The 18,591-nt window shown below is 30.0% G+C and overlaps 1 protein-coding gene across 2 annotated transcripts in view; it reads left to right on the top strand.

The window, feature by feature from the left end:
* The window catches only part of LOC143047542 (uncharacterized), a 45,447-nt gene extending 28,801 nt beyond the window's left edge, over nt 1-16,646 (top strand). Inside the window, exons 7-10 of one of the 2 annotated variants that reach the window (XM_076220606.1) lie at nt 13,171-13,292; nt 13,904-14,044; nt 14,771-14,839; nt 16,144-16,646. In XM_076220606.1, the coding sequence (XP_076076721.1) occupies nt 13,171-13,292; nt 13,904-14,044; nt 14,771-14,839; nt 16,144-16,293 (482 nt within the window). In that variant the 3' untranslated portion in view covers nt 16,294-16,646. The remainder of the gene's footprint in view (nt 1-13,170; nt 13,293-13,903; nt 14,045-14,770; nt 14,840-16,143) is intronic. The other variant, XM_076220607.1, reaches the window with a different exon arrangement.
* The last annotated feature ends 1,945 nt before the right edge of the window (nt 16,647-18,591 follow it).

Here is an 18,591-nt window from a genome sequence, read left to right as displayed (position 1 = left end):
TTGTTTCATTTTTGAGCGTGCAATACTCATAATTTAGATTTAATTAATTAGATTTAAAAAAGATATTTTTTATTAACTTAATGATTTTGCTTATTTATTTATTTATTTAATTAATTTATTTAATTTTATTTGTCTGTTTGTTTTTTTTGCAGTGAGATTACAAATTAATACATTTTATAACTGCATTTATGATAACAAGAAATAATATTAACGATCTAAACATAGTTTTTTCCAGGTCACAAAAAACTACAAATCGAAACCTTTTAAACAAAATCTATTCTTTATTGATATTGTCTTTTATGTTATAGTACAATTGCATTCATTGTTTTACTCTAAATGTGTAGATTTTATTCAATGATAACAAATCAACAGTTTATGGTACACAATATCTATAGTATTACTCAAAACATGAAATTACATGTTGAATTTTTATATGACTTATAAATTGAAGTTCACATAGCTATCATTTTCTGACCTTGAGAGTTAGAACGATAATAAATTATATGCAGATATCAAGTGTCAATGAAAATACATGTACTACTGAAATGATAAAGGTCAATACATGTACATAGTATTTTGTCTGTTTTAAAATGTTTCATAAGTTTTATTCTTGTTTTCCGGTCGTAAATTTAGAATTAACTTGTTTTAAATATGTCTATATGACAACTGCAATTAATTGAAGGTCCATGATTTTGAGGGTTCGATAGGGAAGGAAAATGTTGATTTTCATATGCTAATATTTAGGGGGATAATGCATTAAAAATGATTTTAAAGAAAAAACTATTTTTGACAGATGATTAAAAATAAAAGACAAAAAAACTTTGATCACTTGTGGACAAAGTCTCTTCGAACCCAGAAAAGTTCATTTCAGAATTTAAAAAATAAATTGTATGAAAGATAGCTGGATTTATTTTTAGTGCGTAATTACTTGTGATTTGCAAATATTACCCAGAATGAATTAGATTCTGAAACATTGCATTACTATAATGCCAAGTTTAATTATTGTTTTATAAAATATGTCAGTTATTTTTTCAGTAGATTTGAAATCAATTTTACAGAAATGGCAAAAATGATAGCATTATTTAATTCAAAGTCAGTTAACATGGTTAAGTGTTTTAGACTTCAGATATTTCAAAAGGTAACTTGATAGCTTATCACTTTGTATGGCACATACAAGTTTCTTATGAATGGATGCTAACTATTTTATCTAAATGGGTTCTTTCTCAGAATAAAAAGAACATTGTTCGTCTTACTTGTATTTGAAAATTGATGTTAGAAAAGCATATTGGTACGTAGATAGTGTGAAAATTGTTATTTTAGTGCAATAGAATTATTTCAGATTTTTAATTTTACTGAATTTACTTGTTGTTAATGTCCATACATGTATGTATATTATAATTATTAGAATAGAGCATTTATTTTTGTACATGTTTATTTATTGCATAATCAGATAATGTTAATTGCTTTTTACCAGAAAAGTGCTTTGAAAGCAAAATATTTATGAAGTAGAAGTTTCATTGTAAATTAATTGAATGTTGGAATAAGGGAGATAACTCTTGGAAATTGGGAAATAACACAGTTAAAATTTAACCTTAAAAGTGCTTTAAAGCTGACACAGAAAATGTAGTAATTTATTGTTTAATCAGATTGTGTTATATTCTTTGTTTTTTTACCAGAAAAGTGATTTAGAAGCACAAAATTTATGAAGTAGTAGTTTCACTGAAAAGTGAATGTTGGAATAAGGGAATTAACTCTAATTAGGAAATTTGGAAATAAACCAACAGCTAAGTTGTGGAAATTTAACCATAGAAATACTTTGACAATGATACAGAAATTAAGAAATAATTCATGGGGGCTTGAATATATCGTGATTTTACCAAGGGTTGGCCCTTTATGACAAATATTTTACCCCTGAGCGATAGCGAGGGGTAAAATATCGGCATAAAGGGACAACCCGTGGTAAAATCTAGATATATTCAAGCCCCCATGAATTATTTCGATTCTGATAGGACACATACGGCAATTCTTTTGGATCGAAGCGCTCTAGGTGTAGGCAAATATTTGCCGTTCCCATAAATAAACGCACTAATAAACTAGCGTAAAAGAACGGAGCAAACTGCATTAGTGACATGCTTAAACTATTTAAAATAATGTATTTAGACAGTTTTGGATGAATTTAAATGATAATTTATTTATATGTCTTATATGATGTACAATAAAGGGCTTTTGCCACATTTTAGCATCATTTGTGTATGTTTCCTTGTGATGATTTTCGGATTCACAAGCGTGTATTTTCCCGTAAAATGCTTACATTCTAACGTCATTGTTCTATGACGTCGGGTATCTCATTCATAAAAAAGCATATGACGTGGGAGTACAATCGGAACAGCACTGGCAATATATTCATATTTTACCACGGGTGTGTACTCAAAGCGTTTGAAGGACGTCATGTTAGAATATAAAGTAATTGTTTCATTACTGAATTTTGGATTAGGGGAAATAACTCTAATTTGGAAAGAAGCTTATCAACTCAGCTGTTCAAAAATAAAAAATTATAATTTTTTTTTATATGCATTTTTAAAATCAAAACTGTTAATTTTTGTTTTGATCAACATTAACTGCAATTAGAAATCAAACTACTGTAAATTCAGAAATTGTTGCGATGTTTTTATTATTGCAAAAAATGCAACATGGTTATATTCGCAATGATTTAAACTCACATTTTAAAATATTTCTATGAATTAAATAGGGTTTTTCTCAATATTGCAAAAAGTCAATATCACAATTTAATCAATAATGACAAAATCACAATAATAAATACTCCCAATAATTTCAGAAATTACGGTAGTTATATTAGTAAACAGGTTTTAGGTTGAAGTCACTTTCTGCTCAATCATATTAGTACAATCAGATAACAATCACATCTCAAGTACACCAAGGCATTTGAGTAACATTTATACGTATTGTTAATAATGTATATTTATATAGTTGTATGTAAGAAAGTTGGTGTTTGTACACACTTTTGATTCAATCATTTACTCCATTTTTTGTGGTAGTGTAAACTGTGTTGTACTTATTTTAAAACTGACCTAGTATTTATGGGTCAATTGAGCAATTAATGTTATCAAACCAATCACTTTTGAATTTATCAATAGTGTCAGATACTGTCATTTTTCTTGTTGCGATGCAACAATATTATGTGAAAAAGGTTTGAGTTATTTCAATTGCAGTCAAACTGAAATTTGTTGTATATATATATATATATATGTTATGTTGTCTGACTTATGATTGCTTTCATCTTATTTTTTGTGACATGATTTAATTATAGTTTTTGAAAAATGTGATACTTTTTGTTTAGCCAAAAAAATAGATCTATTTGAGTTATAAATATTTTGAATAAAAATTCTGACAATCAGTTCCAGACTCTATGTAAATAGTCATCCTAATGTACTGTTGTAAATCATGTAAATGTAGCCATTCTAATAAATGGCTTTTTTTAGCTCACCTGTCCCGAAGGGACAAGTGAGCTTATGCCATCACTTGGCGTCCGTTGGCGTCCGTCGTCGTCCGTCGTCTGTCGTCCGTCGTCTGTCGTCGTCTGTCGTCATCTGTTGTCGTCTGTCGTCGTAAACTATTTCAAGAATCTTCTCCTCTGAAACTACTGGGCCAAATACTTTCAAACTTTAACTGAATGTTCCTTAGGGTATCTAATTTATAAATTGTATCCGAAGTTTTGATCTATCAACAAACATGGTCGCCATTGCTAAAAATAGAACATAGGGGTCAAATGCAGTTTTTGGCTTATAACTCAAAAACCAAAGCATTTAGAGCAAATCTGACAGGGGTAATATTGTTTATCAGGTCAAGATCTATCTGCCCTGAAATTTTCAGATGAATCAGACAACCTGTTGTTGGGTTGCTGCCCCTGAATTGATAATTTTAAGGAAATTTTGCTGTTTTTGTTTATTATCTTGAATATAATTATAGATAGAAATAAACTGTAAACAGCAATAATGTTCAGCAAAGTAAGATCTTCAATTAAGTCAATTTGACCAAAATTGTCAATTGACCCCTTAAGGAGTTATTGCCCTTTAAAGACTTTTTTCACAATTTGTTCATCATGTTGACTTACTTTAAAAAATCTTCTCCTTTGAAACTGCTGTATCAATTTCAGCCAAACTTAGGCTAAATGAGTTTCAGAGTATCTAGTATAAATTTTATATTTTATTTCCTTGTATGTCAAGAAACATAGCTCCTATGGCTAAAATAGAACATAGGAGAAAATGATTATTTTTTTTGGCTTTTAGAGAAAATAGGACGATCCAAAAAACATTTAAATAAATTGAAAAGCCAAAATAATCATTGATGAGAGATTTAACCAAAAGAATTAAGGTGAGCGATTCAGGCTCTTGAGAGCCTCTTGTAAAAGTTTGTAATGTGTTTCTGAATCTGTTAAATATGTATAAAAACTTTTTTTTTAAAACATATTCCATACATTTTTTCACTGTTAATAAGCCATTAAGTAAACAATTTTTTGCAGTCTTTTTTTTTACAGACAAAATTTAGTATGATGTACATTGCCATAAATGATATTTTGCTTGTAAAATACCATTTATATCATAAATTTTACATCCACTCTAAGAGTGGGTACTTAACAGCATTTATACCTTGTCCATCTGTTTGTCCAGAAATTTCATCCAGTCACTCTTTTTCCTTCATATTTGGACAGCTGCTTGAACATGGTCAATTAAATGATATGAGCTTTTTTCAGATCTCTGAGACACCTACTTTCTTTTTACCATTACTGGTACTTCAAATTTTTCAATGTGTTGAATTAACTTTTGAAAACATTTCACAATTTTCTTGTACATTTGTACTACTGAAAGAGAATAACTAATATTTAGTCATCAGCTTAGCAGTGATGAGTAGTTTAAAAAAAAGATATGATGCCTTGTTGGTTCTCTAAGACTCTTCTTTCCTGTTTTTGTATTTCAATTGTATAAATGAGATGCATGGAATATTTTTGTTGTCTGTTTTACATTAAAGAACTTTAAGCCTTTCATACAATCAAACTGGATTTTGCTGCTTTAGTTATTTTAAACAACAAGTTTACATTCCAAAAAAACTTCTTATTTTAACAATCAACGAAGTCATACACAGCTACTTTTGCATAGGTAATATTTCTGTACTAAAAATCTGTAGTACTGGAAATTTACTTTTAATATTCAGTACTATTTTGTTACTTTAAAATTATTGTAATATTTAGGTACCTGTTTTTTTTACAGTACTTAATTTCTACTTGAAATTTAAGTACTACAGATTTTTGGTTACTACCGTTTCATTTTCAGCATTTCGAAAGTTTTTGTATTTCAAATTTTTTTAAATTATGATTTTTGAACATGGAATATTGTATTATTTCTGTACCAAAATATTTAGTACAAATCAAGTACTGTAAAATACAAGTACCTAAATATTACAATAATTTTAAAGTAAAGAAATAGTACTAAATATTAAAAGTAAATTTCCAGTACTACATATTTTTAGTACAGAAATAGTACCTATGCAAAAGTAGCTGTGTATATGAGTAAGGCCACAATTAAAAATATTTTGGTTTGCCCAAACCCTACCCAAGGTTAAGACAGTGGGTAGGTAGGTAGGCATTTTTTTTTTTTTTTTTTTTTAAGAAATTGAAGTATCGGATGTTCATTAGTCTTCATGCCTATCTGATTAAAAAAAAACTTCTTCAAATTAAGACAATAAAAGAATTTGAGTAGGCAGCTTTTTTCTGGGTAGGTAGGGTTTGGGCAAACAAACCTATTCTTTTTTATGGCCTAAATGAGGCATATATAGCTGAGTTGTTTATTAGTTTGTTTTGTAGTGTCATCTTTTTCTTTTTCCTGTTGCATATAAATGATCATGTAAATTAGGATATGCACAACTCAGATAAAAAAAACTTTATTTTATGTGAAACTTTTTTGATTTCATCTTTAGGTTATAACTTTTTTTTTTCAAATACCAACAAAATGGCATTTTGAGAGTTTAAAAAAATTGCGGTATAAGGGGAGGTAACTCAAAATATTTAAGCAGCAAAAAAAGAAGTATGTTTTATTTTTATTTTCTGAAAGCATATGAATAATGATGTCCCACTTCCACTTGAATTAACAGAAACACCCCCCCCCCCACTGCCATTGTGTGTTATTGAGAAACATACAAATTATTATTGATGCCAATATAATGGTATGATTTCAGCGTTATATATTTTTCAAAACTCTATTCAATTATCTCCCTTTAAAAATAAATCTGTTTTGCAGGTTACATATCAGGATGATCTTACCCAGATGATAGCATATGTACTTCTGATAGGATAATACCACTTTTTTCAATTTCTTTTTTGACACCTAGTTTGACACCTAGTTTGTAGAAAAATGTTTGTATGGCAATGTCTGTGTTAATGTGATATTAATTCAGTATTAATATATACTTACGTATCTTATTCTGTATGAAATCGTGTTTTGTTAAATATTTGTGATAACTTTTCACAGTACATGTACTTGAAGTTAATCTAGGTTGCATTGCTCATAGAAACACATAAAAGCATAATGAAACATTTTGAATACCAGTGAGGTTGTATACTGTTTTATAGTAATACGGTTGTATAGTATTTTAGTGTCAATTTTTGTCCTTGTTATGTTTGTAAGCAGATGCTTATTAATAATTTGTTAATTTGTTCTTGTAATTGATGTCAATGTAGAATCAATAAAGAATAACTCACAATGTACTTGATGTTAGAAGGCAGAGGCAGATCCAGAAAAAAGGGGGGGGACTAAAATCTTTAAAGCCACTGAATGGAGCATGTGATAATCATTTTGGTTTTATGCTAAAAAATCTTACACCAGGTAAATCTTGGGAACCTTTGAGATTTTTTTTTGTCAATGTGAGAAGATACAAGAACATGTGATATGAGACAACTCTCCATTCAAGTCACAATTTCTAAAAGTAAATCGTTATAGGTAAAAGTACAGTCTTCAACATGGAGCCTTGGCTTACACAAAACAACAAGCTATAAAGGACCCCAAAAATGACTAGTGTAAAACCATTCAAACAGGAAAACCAACAGTCTAATCTATACAAAAAATGAGAAACAAGAAACAATTATTTTCCACATCAACAAACGATAACTACTGAACATCAGATTCCTGACTTAGGACAGGTGCAAACAAATGCAGAACTCATTTATTTTGTCAGAATAAGGAATCCCAATTTGCTGTTTCATCAATTAAAGGGTTGATTGATTGATGTATGCTTAATGTCCAGTGGCAATTATATCATGCATGTTCAGGATGAAGAAACTAAAAGACTATGTGTAATTATTGTTCATATCTGAAAATAAAATTGATGTTACATCCATGGTTGAATTTCCTTTGTTTAGAATATATATATTACAACACTAGATTAAAACTGAGAAGGAAAGGTAACACCCAGCCACTAAAAGCTTTATTATTATAGAGCCTAAGTGGTAGTGTGGTCTAGCACATTGCAAGGAGATTATGTGCCACGATATCTCAGTAGCATCAGTTCAAATCTGAGCCAGGGAAAAACAAATAATTTGCTTCTGCAAATTTGCATATCTAACATTGTTGGGCTGTTTTTAAGACCAATTATATATATATACAACTCGTCTAAACATCAACCCAACAAATTACAATGTAAGATCTGTAAATTTGCTTTTGCAAATTTTTTGTTCTTCCCTCGCCAGGATTCGAACCCATTGTACTGAGATATCGTGACACTAAATTGCCTGTACTGTAGCCGTCCCGCTAGACCACACGACCACCTGGGCTTCATAAAAAAGGTGTTACCTTTCCACATCAGTTTTAATCTAGCGTCGTACTACAGTATCATCTAATTAGGCATGGAGATGTTATTTTTACAGATCAGCTAAATTATCTATAGTAAAGGTATATATATATATAATGGTAGGATCATCTTTTCATTTTATAATAAAATTTAAAAATGTAATGTGTAATTCAATGCATTACTTTGCAAAAAAATTTCATTTTATCATGGTAATTGTAATATAATGCATGGTTTTGTCAAAGTAACTGTGATGTAATGCATTACATTGCAATGTAATTCACCCCATGTCTGGTAGGATGATCTGTAATGATAAGTGTAGAACGTCTTGTCTTGTCCTATTGCCTGTCCCTGTTCTTTGGCTATGCATTCCATGGGAGGAATTCCATTGATAGATAAGTTTTAGTATGATTTTACATAGAGTGTTTTGGTCTTGTAGCTTCTTTTTTTTTTATCACAGATAATTCACAATCAAAGAAAAACTCCTATCAGAAAATATAGGTTAAAAAAAAAAGTCAACAAAGGGATGTAAATAAAAATCTAAAAAAAGATGAGTTGATTTGGTAATGATCTTTTATCAAGGGAGAGGAGAAAGATATCAAAGGAATATTTAATATCATAAGTAAAAAAACAAACGGACAATGCCATGGCAAGAAAAGAAATAACTGAACATACAGAATGCAACATAGAAAACGAAAAAACTGAGCAACAATGAACCCCACCAAAAACCAGCAGTGATCTGCTCTGGAAAAGAAATCATATCCAGGCCCGTAGCCAGGAATTTCGACCGGGGGGGGGTTTGTTGGACTCATGAACTCGACTTTAACAGTCACAGTTTGAACAAAACCCCCCTTGCTACGGGTATGATATCCTGCTTCATATAAGGCATTTGTTGTGTTGCTTATGTAATTACAACCTATATATGTAGATATGTCTAATTTGGTAGGTCACATTAGGGGAGAAGAAAAGAGAACAAATTGATAAAACCTAATATATAGGGCAAGTTTACAAATGCAGGTATAAGTAGATAAGACATGTACACAAATGTAGGACACTAAAACTGGCACATATAAGTGACAGTAAATAACAACAAAAACTACATGATTATCAAGCAATATAATGTATTGATATACCTAGTACCAGAAGATGCATCATATATAATGCTGAGTTCACACGTAATTCGAATTCAATTCTTATTATCTAATAGAATTAGTTTAATTGGCATTCGAAACGTTGTACGTTCTAACGTCAATTTTAATTCAAATTACAATAAGAGTCGAATTCACTTACTGTCCAAACGACGATTACTTTTAGTTTGTATTAACAAAAGCGTCTTTCTAATGCGAATTGGATAATCCAAATTAGCCAATTCGAATCAATTCGAATTAGAAAAGAAGAGTGTGTGAACCCGATTAGCAAATTCGATTCGCATTCGATTTGAATTCAATTTGATTTAAATGTTCGTGTGAAAAAGGCATAATATTGATAGATAATTTGATTTGTTGACATACTGGTTCCCAGATATGATCTCTATGGTTTCATATCATAGAGACATATAACTTGGGACTGTTACCACTATATAGACATACTATTGCGGTGAAAAATGAATTATGAAATAGACAAAAAGTAAAAGTAGGGATAGTACATAATTTTAGTATAAGTTTAAACTCTAACAAGTTCAGAACATATAAATGTTGGAAAATGCCGCACAGCGCTATGTTTTGACCTTTGAATAGAATCGTAGTGCATATCAATTTTCCATTCTAGGATATAACTTTTCATGAAACTTCATAGTAAAAGTGTCACACTTTTAGCCACAAAGGGAAATTGCATTGTCTATATTTACAGAAATGCAACCTATAGAGCTGGAAAATATATATCCAACTGAAATGATACATGTATAAAACTGTATCCTGCAATCGGCCAACTATTGTACAAATGACAGGTACACAAATAAATTTTTGCATTATTTGTACTTGTGCAAATAAAGTCTCCTGTTACCCCGCTTCTATGTTGAGCAAGCGCTAATAAGAATATTTCTTTTTGTGTGTAAACAGTTCATTTTGGGGGCCTCTTTGTTCTTTGTTTCTTTTTAAACTAAAAAAAAAAAAGACACAGATTTGGATTTTAACAACTAAATTTTCAAGTGTCCCATGTAAATTGCAGGATAATAACAATGAATGTACATTGTTGGAATATATAAAATTTATTTGTACTCGTTATGAAACACGAGAAAAGTTTGGTAAACCTTGCTTTTTGTCCTGTTTCTAAAGCTCATACAAATAAATTTAATTTTTTCCGACAATGTACGTATATTGTATATATAAATGTGGAATGATTTGAAAAAATTGGAATGAAATTGGTCAAATTAGGCTTCATAATTCCACCAGTAGAATTAGGTTCATATGAACTTACAGTGACTTGACTGATAGTGTTGCTATCCAACAATTGCAATTCATTCAAAATTTTGACCAAATTGCAATTTGTTTTATTAAACCAAATTGTTCAACTGGTCAGAAATTTGAACAAATTGTTCAGTCAAAATGTGAAAGTGCAAGGTGATAAAATAAATCATACTTACAATCCTATAAGACTTTAACTCCACTGTGTTGATGTTATTTTTAAATTAGTTTATCAATCTGTATAGGTATATATAGCTATTACCATACTAAAGGTGAACTGTTTTATTTGTAATTGCTATAAAAATGTCCAAACTAAGCTTTTATATAGTTTTTCTTTCAAAATGTATTCTATATTCATAAGAATCACACAGTATATGAATAAAAAAACATCATATTCAGTAAAATAATTTGTAAAATTGCAATATATTTGTAGGAAGGGGAGATAATCTTTTTTCGTTTCAAAAAGTCTTTATTCAAAAGAATAGTATTTTAGGTTATTTTCCCAAGGAAACTTATCAATAGCATATTGTTATTTCACATATAGTTTACTGAATATATGATGTATTATTTTAAATGATATATGATTCTTATAAATATAAAATCCTTTTCGAAAGAAAAACTATATAAAAGCTTAGTTTGGACATTTTTATAGCAATTCAAAATAAAATAGTTGACCTTTAGTATGGTAATGGCTATAATATAACATATATGATATAATATATCAATACAGTGGAGTAAAAGGCTTATAGGATTGTAAGTATATTTTATTTTATCACCTTGCACTTTCACATTTTGACTGAACAATTTGTTCAAATTTTTGACCAGCTGAACAATTTGGATTAATAAAACAAATTGCAATTTGGTCAAAATTTTGAATGAGTTGCAATTGGTATAATTATATTATATCATATATGTTATATTATAGCCATTACCATACTAAAGGTCAACTATTTTATTTTGAATTGCTATAAAAATGTCCAAACTAAGCTTTTATATAGTTTTTCTTTCGAAAAGGATTTTATATTTATAAGAATCATATATCATTTAAAATAATACATCATATATTCAGTAAACTATATGTGAAATAACAATATGCTATTGATAAGTTTCCTTTGGGAAATAACCTAAAATACTATTCTTTTGAATAAAGACTTTTTGAAACCAAAAAAGATTATCTCCCCTTCCTACAAATATATTGCAATTTTACAAATTATTTTACTGAATATGATGTTTTTATTCATATACTGTGTGATTCTTATGAATATAGAATACATTTTGAAAGAAAAACTATATAAAAGCTTAGTTTGGACATTTTTATAGCAATTACAAATAAAACAGTTCACCTTTAGTATGGTAATAGCTATATATAACTATACAGATTGATAAACTAATTTAAAAATAACATCAACACAGTGGAGTTAAAGTCTTATAGGATTGTAAGTATGATTTATTTTATCACCTTGCACTTTCACATTTTGACTGAACAATTTGTTCAAATTTCTGACCAGTTGAACAATTTGGTTTAATAAAACAAATTGCAATTTGGTCAAAATTTTGAATGAATTGCAACTGTTGGATAGCAACACTATCAGTCAAGTCACTGTAACAGAAAGTATAGAGTCATCTTTGATAATCATGCCTGCAGTTTGTTGAAAAGTTGATATGATATGCAGTTAAGAATTAATCATATACCTTGCGTTGGGTATATTTCGATAGATTTCAAACTCTATGATTATTTGATACTTTCCCATCACTTGGTGTTTGTCGATCATGACTTCATCATAAGCTTGGGAAATTATAATAACTAAGAATGGTTTTATCAATCTTAAAATAAATGTTATACATGTACTATGAAATCAAATATGGCAACCATGTCCATAATTGCTTATATGATTAGTTAAAATATGAAGATGTATTTTGACAGTTTTCTGTCAAAATTATAGCTAAATAGTTATACCACTTTAATCTGTGTTACTAATAATCTTACAATATAATTATCAAAATAGTTACAAACATTATTACTGGTAGTTATTTTTAAGAGTTATGTCCCTTAACCATAGGTCAACCTCTTTAATGAAATGTAATGAATTCACAAAAATTAAAAGAATCACAACCAAAAACATTTTACATCACAGACCAAAAATGATTGTTTTCCAAATGCCATTACATTTACCAGTAAAAAATTGATGTCTTTGGGGCTGATGCAAATTCTTGTACATTTTTTGTTACTCAAAATTGGTGTATTTAAAATAATAAGTGGTGGGAACTTGGGAAGATCCAGTGAAATTTAATTTACTTTGCATTTACATTATATGAAAAGGCACTTCTGATGTGACTTGAATAAACATCCTAGCTAGCCTTTAAAGGCAAGGAAAAAAATCATTATGTAAACAAGTAGACGAAACAAATTTGGAAAAAAAACAATTCTTGGCAGCTGGGAACGTAACAAACAAAATAAAGCTGAATTAATCTTCTGGTGTGTTGTCTCCTTCCGTCAAAGGGGATTTGAGGTTTGCACTCTATCTGTCTCAGTCCGGCAAATCAGATTTACTCACTTTTTTCTTTGTGCTTGAAGACATTGATTTGATAATAATAGTTTATAGTGTGACATCATGACATGATACAGATCAATTTTGAATTTTGTTCTGAAATTAAAATTTTGCCCAGAGTTATGGTCCTTGTACTTGAAAAATTTGATTCAAATAATCAGTTTCCACACTTTCTCGTCATGCTTGAAGATTTTGACTTTATATTTGTTTTATTTACTTTTATAGTTTACACCAGGATAAGTTATAGATCAAATATATCATTTTGTTCCAGTATAATGAAATTTTAACAGGTAGGGGACTGAATTGCCATGCAATTATAACTCTCAGAATGCTGGTTCAGTTTACATTTGATTTTCTCATTTCAGGTCATTTAGCAATTGTGAAGAAAAGAGCAAGTAATAGACACTTAAATGAAGGTGACGACACCTGTATACTTGATGAAATTAACTCAGAGGTTAATGAATATTCAGATATTCCTGAGGGCACAGTAAGTTACTAATGAATATTCATATATTCCAGAGTGCACAGTAAGTTACTAATGAATATTCAGATATTTCAAAGGGCACATACAGCAAAGTATAAATAAATATTCATTTTATGCACACAAAAAATTTAAGCACAGGTTGTCAGTTCTATTTCATTCTCATAAAAAATGTTGAAAAAGGGCTGGATGCAGATCCTTGACTAGCTATTAATTTTCTACTCATAGTAATTAGGAATAAAAAGTATTATGAGTGTTATCAAATTACATCTGGATTTTTATTCAGAAATAGTTTTGCAATGTTTTAATTATTGCAAATATTGCTACTAAATAGCATTAGCAAAAACCAAACTTGCAAAAAAGCATATGCATATTAAATATATGTTGTAATAATATTGTCTACAGTAAGTACTATAAGTACCAAATTTCAAAACAAAACTGAGTGCTCTGCTAGTAGTTGAGTGCTCTACGTGTAGTTGGCTCTGAACATATAATCTGAACACTCAGTTTCTTATTGAGAAACAGAGCACCTTGTCTAATCTTTCTCAACTTACAAGCTAAAAATGTTTTATTGTTGGATTAATCTCATAATTTTTATTTTTTCATTGATATTTTAGGTAATTGGCATTATAACTTTAGAAGATGTAATTGAAGAGCTCATCCAAGAGGAGATAATAGATGAAACTGATATTTATGTTGACATTCATAAAAGAATACAAGTAGCAAGAGCACAGAGAGCAAGGAGAACAAATAATTACGTAAGAAATTATCACTTCTAGTAAAGTTTACTAGAGAAATACACTAAATACAAAAAGAAATGCAAAAAATGCACAAAAAACAAGAAGAATTAGAAAAATCAGGAATGTACATAACATCATAAACCTATGTCATTGACGTTTTCTTGGAAAAACTATATTTAAGTACACTAATGCTGTTCCAAATCTTATATTACCTCTCAAGATTTTTCAGTCAGATTACTCCAACATTTGGGATCATAACGCAGCACCTACTGCTAGACAAAAGTCACATCCATTTCCACTTCATCATTCTTGACCTATGGCAGCAGTTCTCTTCTGTTTGGAGGTGTAAAAATAGTTGTGTCTAGTGTCGTTTACATATTTCCTGAAGCAGGAACTGAAAATATACATTCACATTTCAACTTTTGCAGGAGAAATAATTAATTGAGTTAGAATTTTAAAATGGTCACTAAATATGGTCATATGTTTTAGCGGTAAAACCTTGTTGTGTAATCAGCAAGTGGCAATTGTTTATATACATTTTCTACATTTATAAGTGATCATCTTAAAAGGCGCTTTTTGATTTGATATGGCCAGTTACAACTAAGACCAAAGGACATCATTACCTCCTGGAAATAAAATTTTATCTTAATCCGCCAAGGGTGGAGAGAACGTGACACAATCCTAACCCTTGGCTAGGGAAGTTGGGTATGCATTTGTTTATGGCTCCTTAATTTTTTTTCTCAGGTTGAAAGTCAGATCTCAATCAGAAGTGATAGTAGTCAGATTCACAATGATGATTTTTCTTTAGTTGATGTAAGTGCCCTTTGTCCTTATTATTGTATGCTGCTTACAACTATTGAGTAGATTCAATTGTACTATGAAATTCTTTAAGCATGTACATATATTTTGGTTTGTTTTGCTGTATAACTCCATTATTAAATGTGTTTCACCCTTTTCCTTATTAACTAGTCTAGTCAGTACTTATAGTCAGTGACACTCTGTCTGTATTTATGTCAGTCACTATTTCTAACTTTTGTTAAATAAATCACAAATTTTAAAAGCACATTTTTATGCTAGTTTGTAACAAAAATTGATATAAAGGTACAATATGCTATTCCTAATTGATTCTCTATGAATAAAATGGAGTAAAAATTAAATTTTGTTAAAAATGAATTTGCAATTTTGAAGAAAAATCCCCAGCATTTCATTGAAAATTGATGTATGGTTATAACTTGCTTTATAACTTATTAACACCAACAGATTTTCTACAGACTGCATAGCTTATAAATATTTAATTTATTCCAGAATGACACATCATAATAGTGCATAATACAATGTTTATCTAAAATAATATCTTCTCACAGCATTTATAACAGATTAATATTTTATTAACACCATCTTATATGCCATTCCTTGATCTTCATTTAAAAGAGGGATAAAAGATACCAGAGTGACAGTCAAACTCATAAATCGAAGAAAAAAACTGACAACGCCATTGCTGAAAATGAAAAAGACAAACAGACAAACAATAGTACACATGACACAACATAGAAAACTAAAGAATAAGCAACACGAATCCCACCAAAAACTAGGGGTGATCTCAGGTGCTCCGGCAGGATTTAACAATTTAGATCCTCAGTGCCCATGTGGTCTTAAGTAGTCAATCTACTGTATCATTAGTTTGTAAACTCTGAGGTTCTGAGTTCAAATCCTGCACATGTCAGGTGTGTTGGACTTCAATCTTGTCTAAAATTTTCAGTTTTCCTTTGCTGAAGGTTGGTAGTTTTCTCCAAGCACTTAATCCAGCTTCCTCTACCAATGAAGACCACAACAAAACAGAGTGCTGAAAGTGGAATTAAACTCCAATCAACCAATCATTCATTTATTCTACAAGCTAATGGATAAGTTCAAGCTTTTCTTCACATGATGAGGCTTTAAAGAATATAATTTTATTTGATTTTTTTTGATTTTCATGATTTTCATCAGCTTCCTGGAAATGGCAGTGTTTTAAAGAATCAACTTTTTCAGGGTTCTTATAAATCGGTTTTAATTAACATAGATATTTGAAGAAAGTTTTTATATAGCCTAATCTATTAATTTCCCATTTTCTTTTTCAGTTGATGAGAAGTAAGTCTCAGCCAGTAATGGAAGAAGACAGTCATAAAGAGGTCAAAGTAGAACGTCATTTATCTAGGTCATTGGATAATCAAATAGATGAAACGACAGATGAAAATGCTGCACTTTTAACACATGTGTCATTTGCCTAATATTTTCACACAATATATGTAATGATTATAATTAAGTATTATTCTGCAGTCTCATGTTATTCTATACAAATATTCTTATGTCATATTTTACATCCACTCTAGGAGTGGAACTATAATGTTCTTATGTTACGCTCACTCTGGGAGTAGATCTACATTGGAATCACATTGTCCATCCGTCTGTTTGTCAAAGACATTTTTGACTATTGTTTTAGATATCACTGCCTATAACTTTATACTGTACTAAGTGTATTTCTGATCCTATCAAATAAAGATAAATCCTAAATTTTGAATGTATATGGTACACCTATGTGTGTCTTCATTTCATTTGTCTGTCTGTGAATCCAGATGCCTGTACCATTTCAGGTTGAAGTTTTGGTTTATGATAGTTTACAATAAATATATTTTCACATCAAATTACCCCCCCCCCCCCCCTCCTTCATTAATGTTCATTTGATATATACCAAGCTAGAATTTTGACACAGATTCAGATTTCACTTTCTCAAAAAAATCATGCCAATGGGTCACTGTGGACACATATTCTTGTTTTAAATTAGTTTGCTTAATTTTTTTCATTTTTTTTTTTTTAACGAGATTAATACTGATGCACATAAAATACGGAAATTCATAAGGTTGGAATTAGCAAGCTTTGCTTTCAAATTGGATAGAAGAATAATAGACTTATCTGTAATCGCAAGTTTGAATAAACCAATTTTGATTTGTTTGATTATAATGATTTAATATAAAAAAAAGTATATTTTCCTATCGTATTACAATTTTAAAATTTTGCTTTCTATTTACAACATTGAAATTAAATACATGTACATAATAAGACTATTTTTATTTATGCTCCACCTACGATAGTAGAGGGGCATTATGTTTTCTGGTCTGTGCTCTGTTCGTGCGTCCGTCCGTTCGTTCGTCTGTGCGTCCGTTCAGGTTAAAATTTTCGGTCCAGGTAGTTTTTGACTTTTGACCCCAATTTCATGGTCCACTGAACATAGAAAATGAAAGTGGGAGTTTCAGGTTAAAGTTTTTGGTCAAGGTAGTTTTTGATGAAATTGAAGTCCAATCAACTTGAAACTTAGTACATATGTTGATTGTTCTCTATAGTATAATCTTTCTAATTTTAATGCCAAATTAGATTATTATCCAATTTCACGGTCCATGGAACATGGAAAAGGATAGTGTGAGTGGGGCATCCGTGTACTTTGGACACATTCTTGTTAGCACTAAAATGATAATGTATTATGAAACTTTAGTTATGTATATGATAGATTTTTATGCCCCATTTAGGGGCATTATGTTTTCTGGTCTGTGCGTCCGTCCGTCCGTCTGTTCGTTCGTCCGTCCGTCCGTCCGTCCGTCTGTCCCGCTTCAGGTTAAAGTTTTTGGTCGAGGTAGTTTTTGATGAAGTTGAAGTCTAATCAACTTGAAACTTAGTATATATGTTCTGTATGATATGATCTTTATAATTTTAATTCCAAATTAGAGATTTAACCCCATTTTCATGGTCCACTGAACATAGAAAATGATAGTGCGGATGGGGCATCCGTGTACTGGGGACACATTCTTGTTTATAGTTTGTTTTATCTGAGAATGAATTGTTAATTTATTTCTATTCGTACAATATTATATTTACAGCTATATATGTCTCATGAGTCATAAAATTTGTAAGGGTTCCATTGAACCCTGTGTCTCGCCTACTTTATGAATGTAATTAATGTTTTAAGAACTTTAACTGCACACTGTATGTAATGTTAACTGGAAGAAAACTAAGTCCATTTATTATTAGTTACATGGTGTGTTAGTGACCTAATACGATATATATGGGGTCAATAAATTCCATCTGGCTGAGAACTGGAAATATATAAAGTTGATTTATAAGTAAAATAAGAAAGTTTTTTTTTTTTTTTTTTACAAAATTAACTTCTTGATACTATCTTATGATCATAAACAAGCTTCTGTCCTAGTTTGGTGATAATCCAGGAAAGTTTAAAAACTTTTAACCACAGAGTGAATGTAATGTTAACTGGCAGAAAATTATAAGTCCAATTATAAGTAAAATACGGATAAACAGGATTTTTGGGATACGATTGCTTTCAAGCAATCTGTAGACTTTTACCGTTGACTCAGGGCTGCATTCCCTCACGTCAACCGTTTTATTCTAAACATTCAGCAACATCTCCGATTCTTATGATTGTCTTGCTTTAAAAGTTAAAAACAGGCAAAAGGATTGAACATAAACAACTTTCCTGTAATGTTCTTCTCATAATCTTCATGTTTGATATTTCCCTTGAC

Source organism: Mytilus galloprovincialis, chromosome 10, assembly GCF_965363235.1.
Source record: "Mytilus galloprovincialis chromosome 10, xbMytGall1.hap1.1, whole genome shotgun sequence".
Classification (NCBI taxonomy): Eukaryota; Metazoa; Mollusca; class Bivalvia; order Mytilida; family Mytilidae; genus Mytilus; species Mytilus galloprovincialis.
The sequence above is the reverse complement of the archived record's forward strand: the minus strand, read 5'-3'. Positions and strand labels throughout refer to the sequence as shown.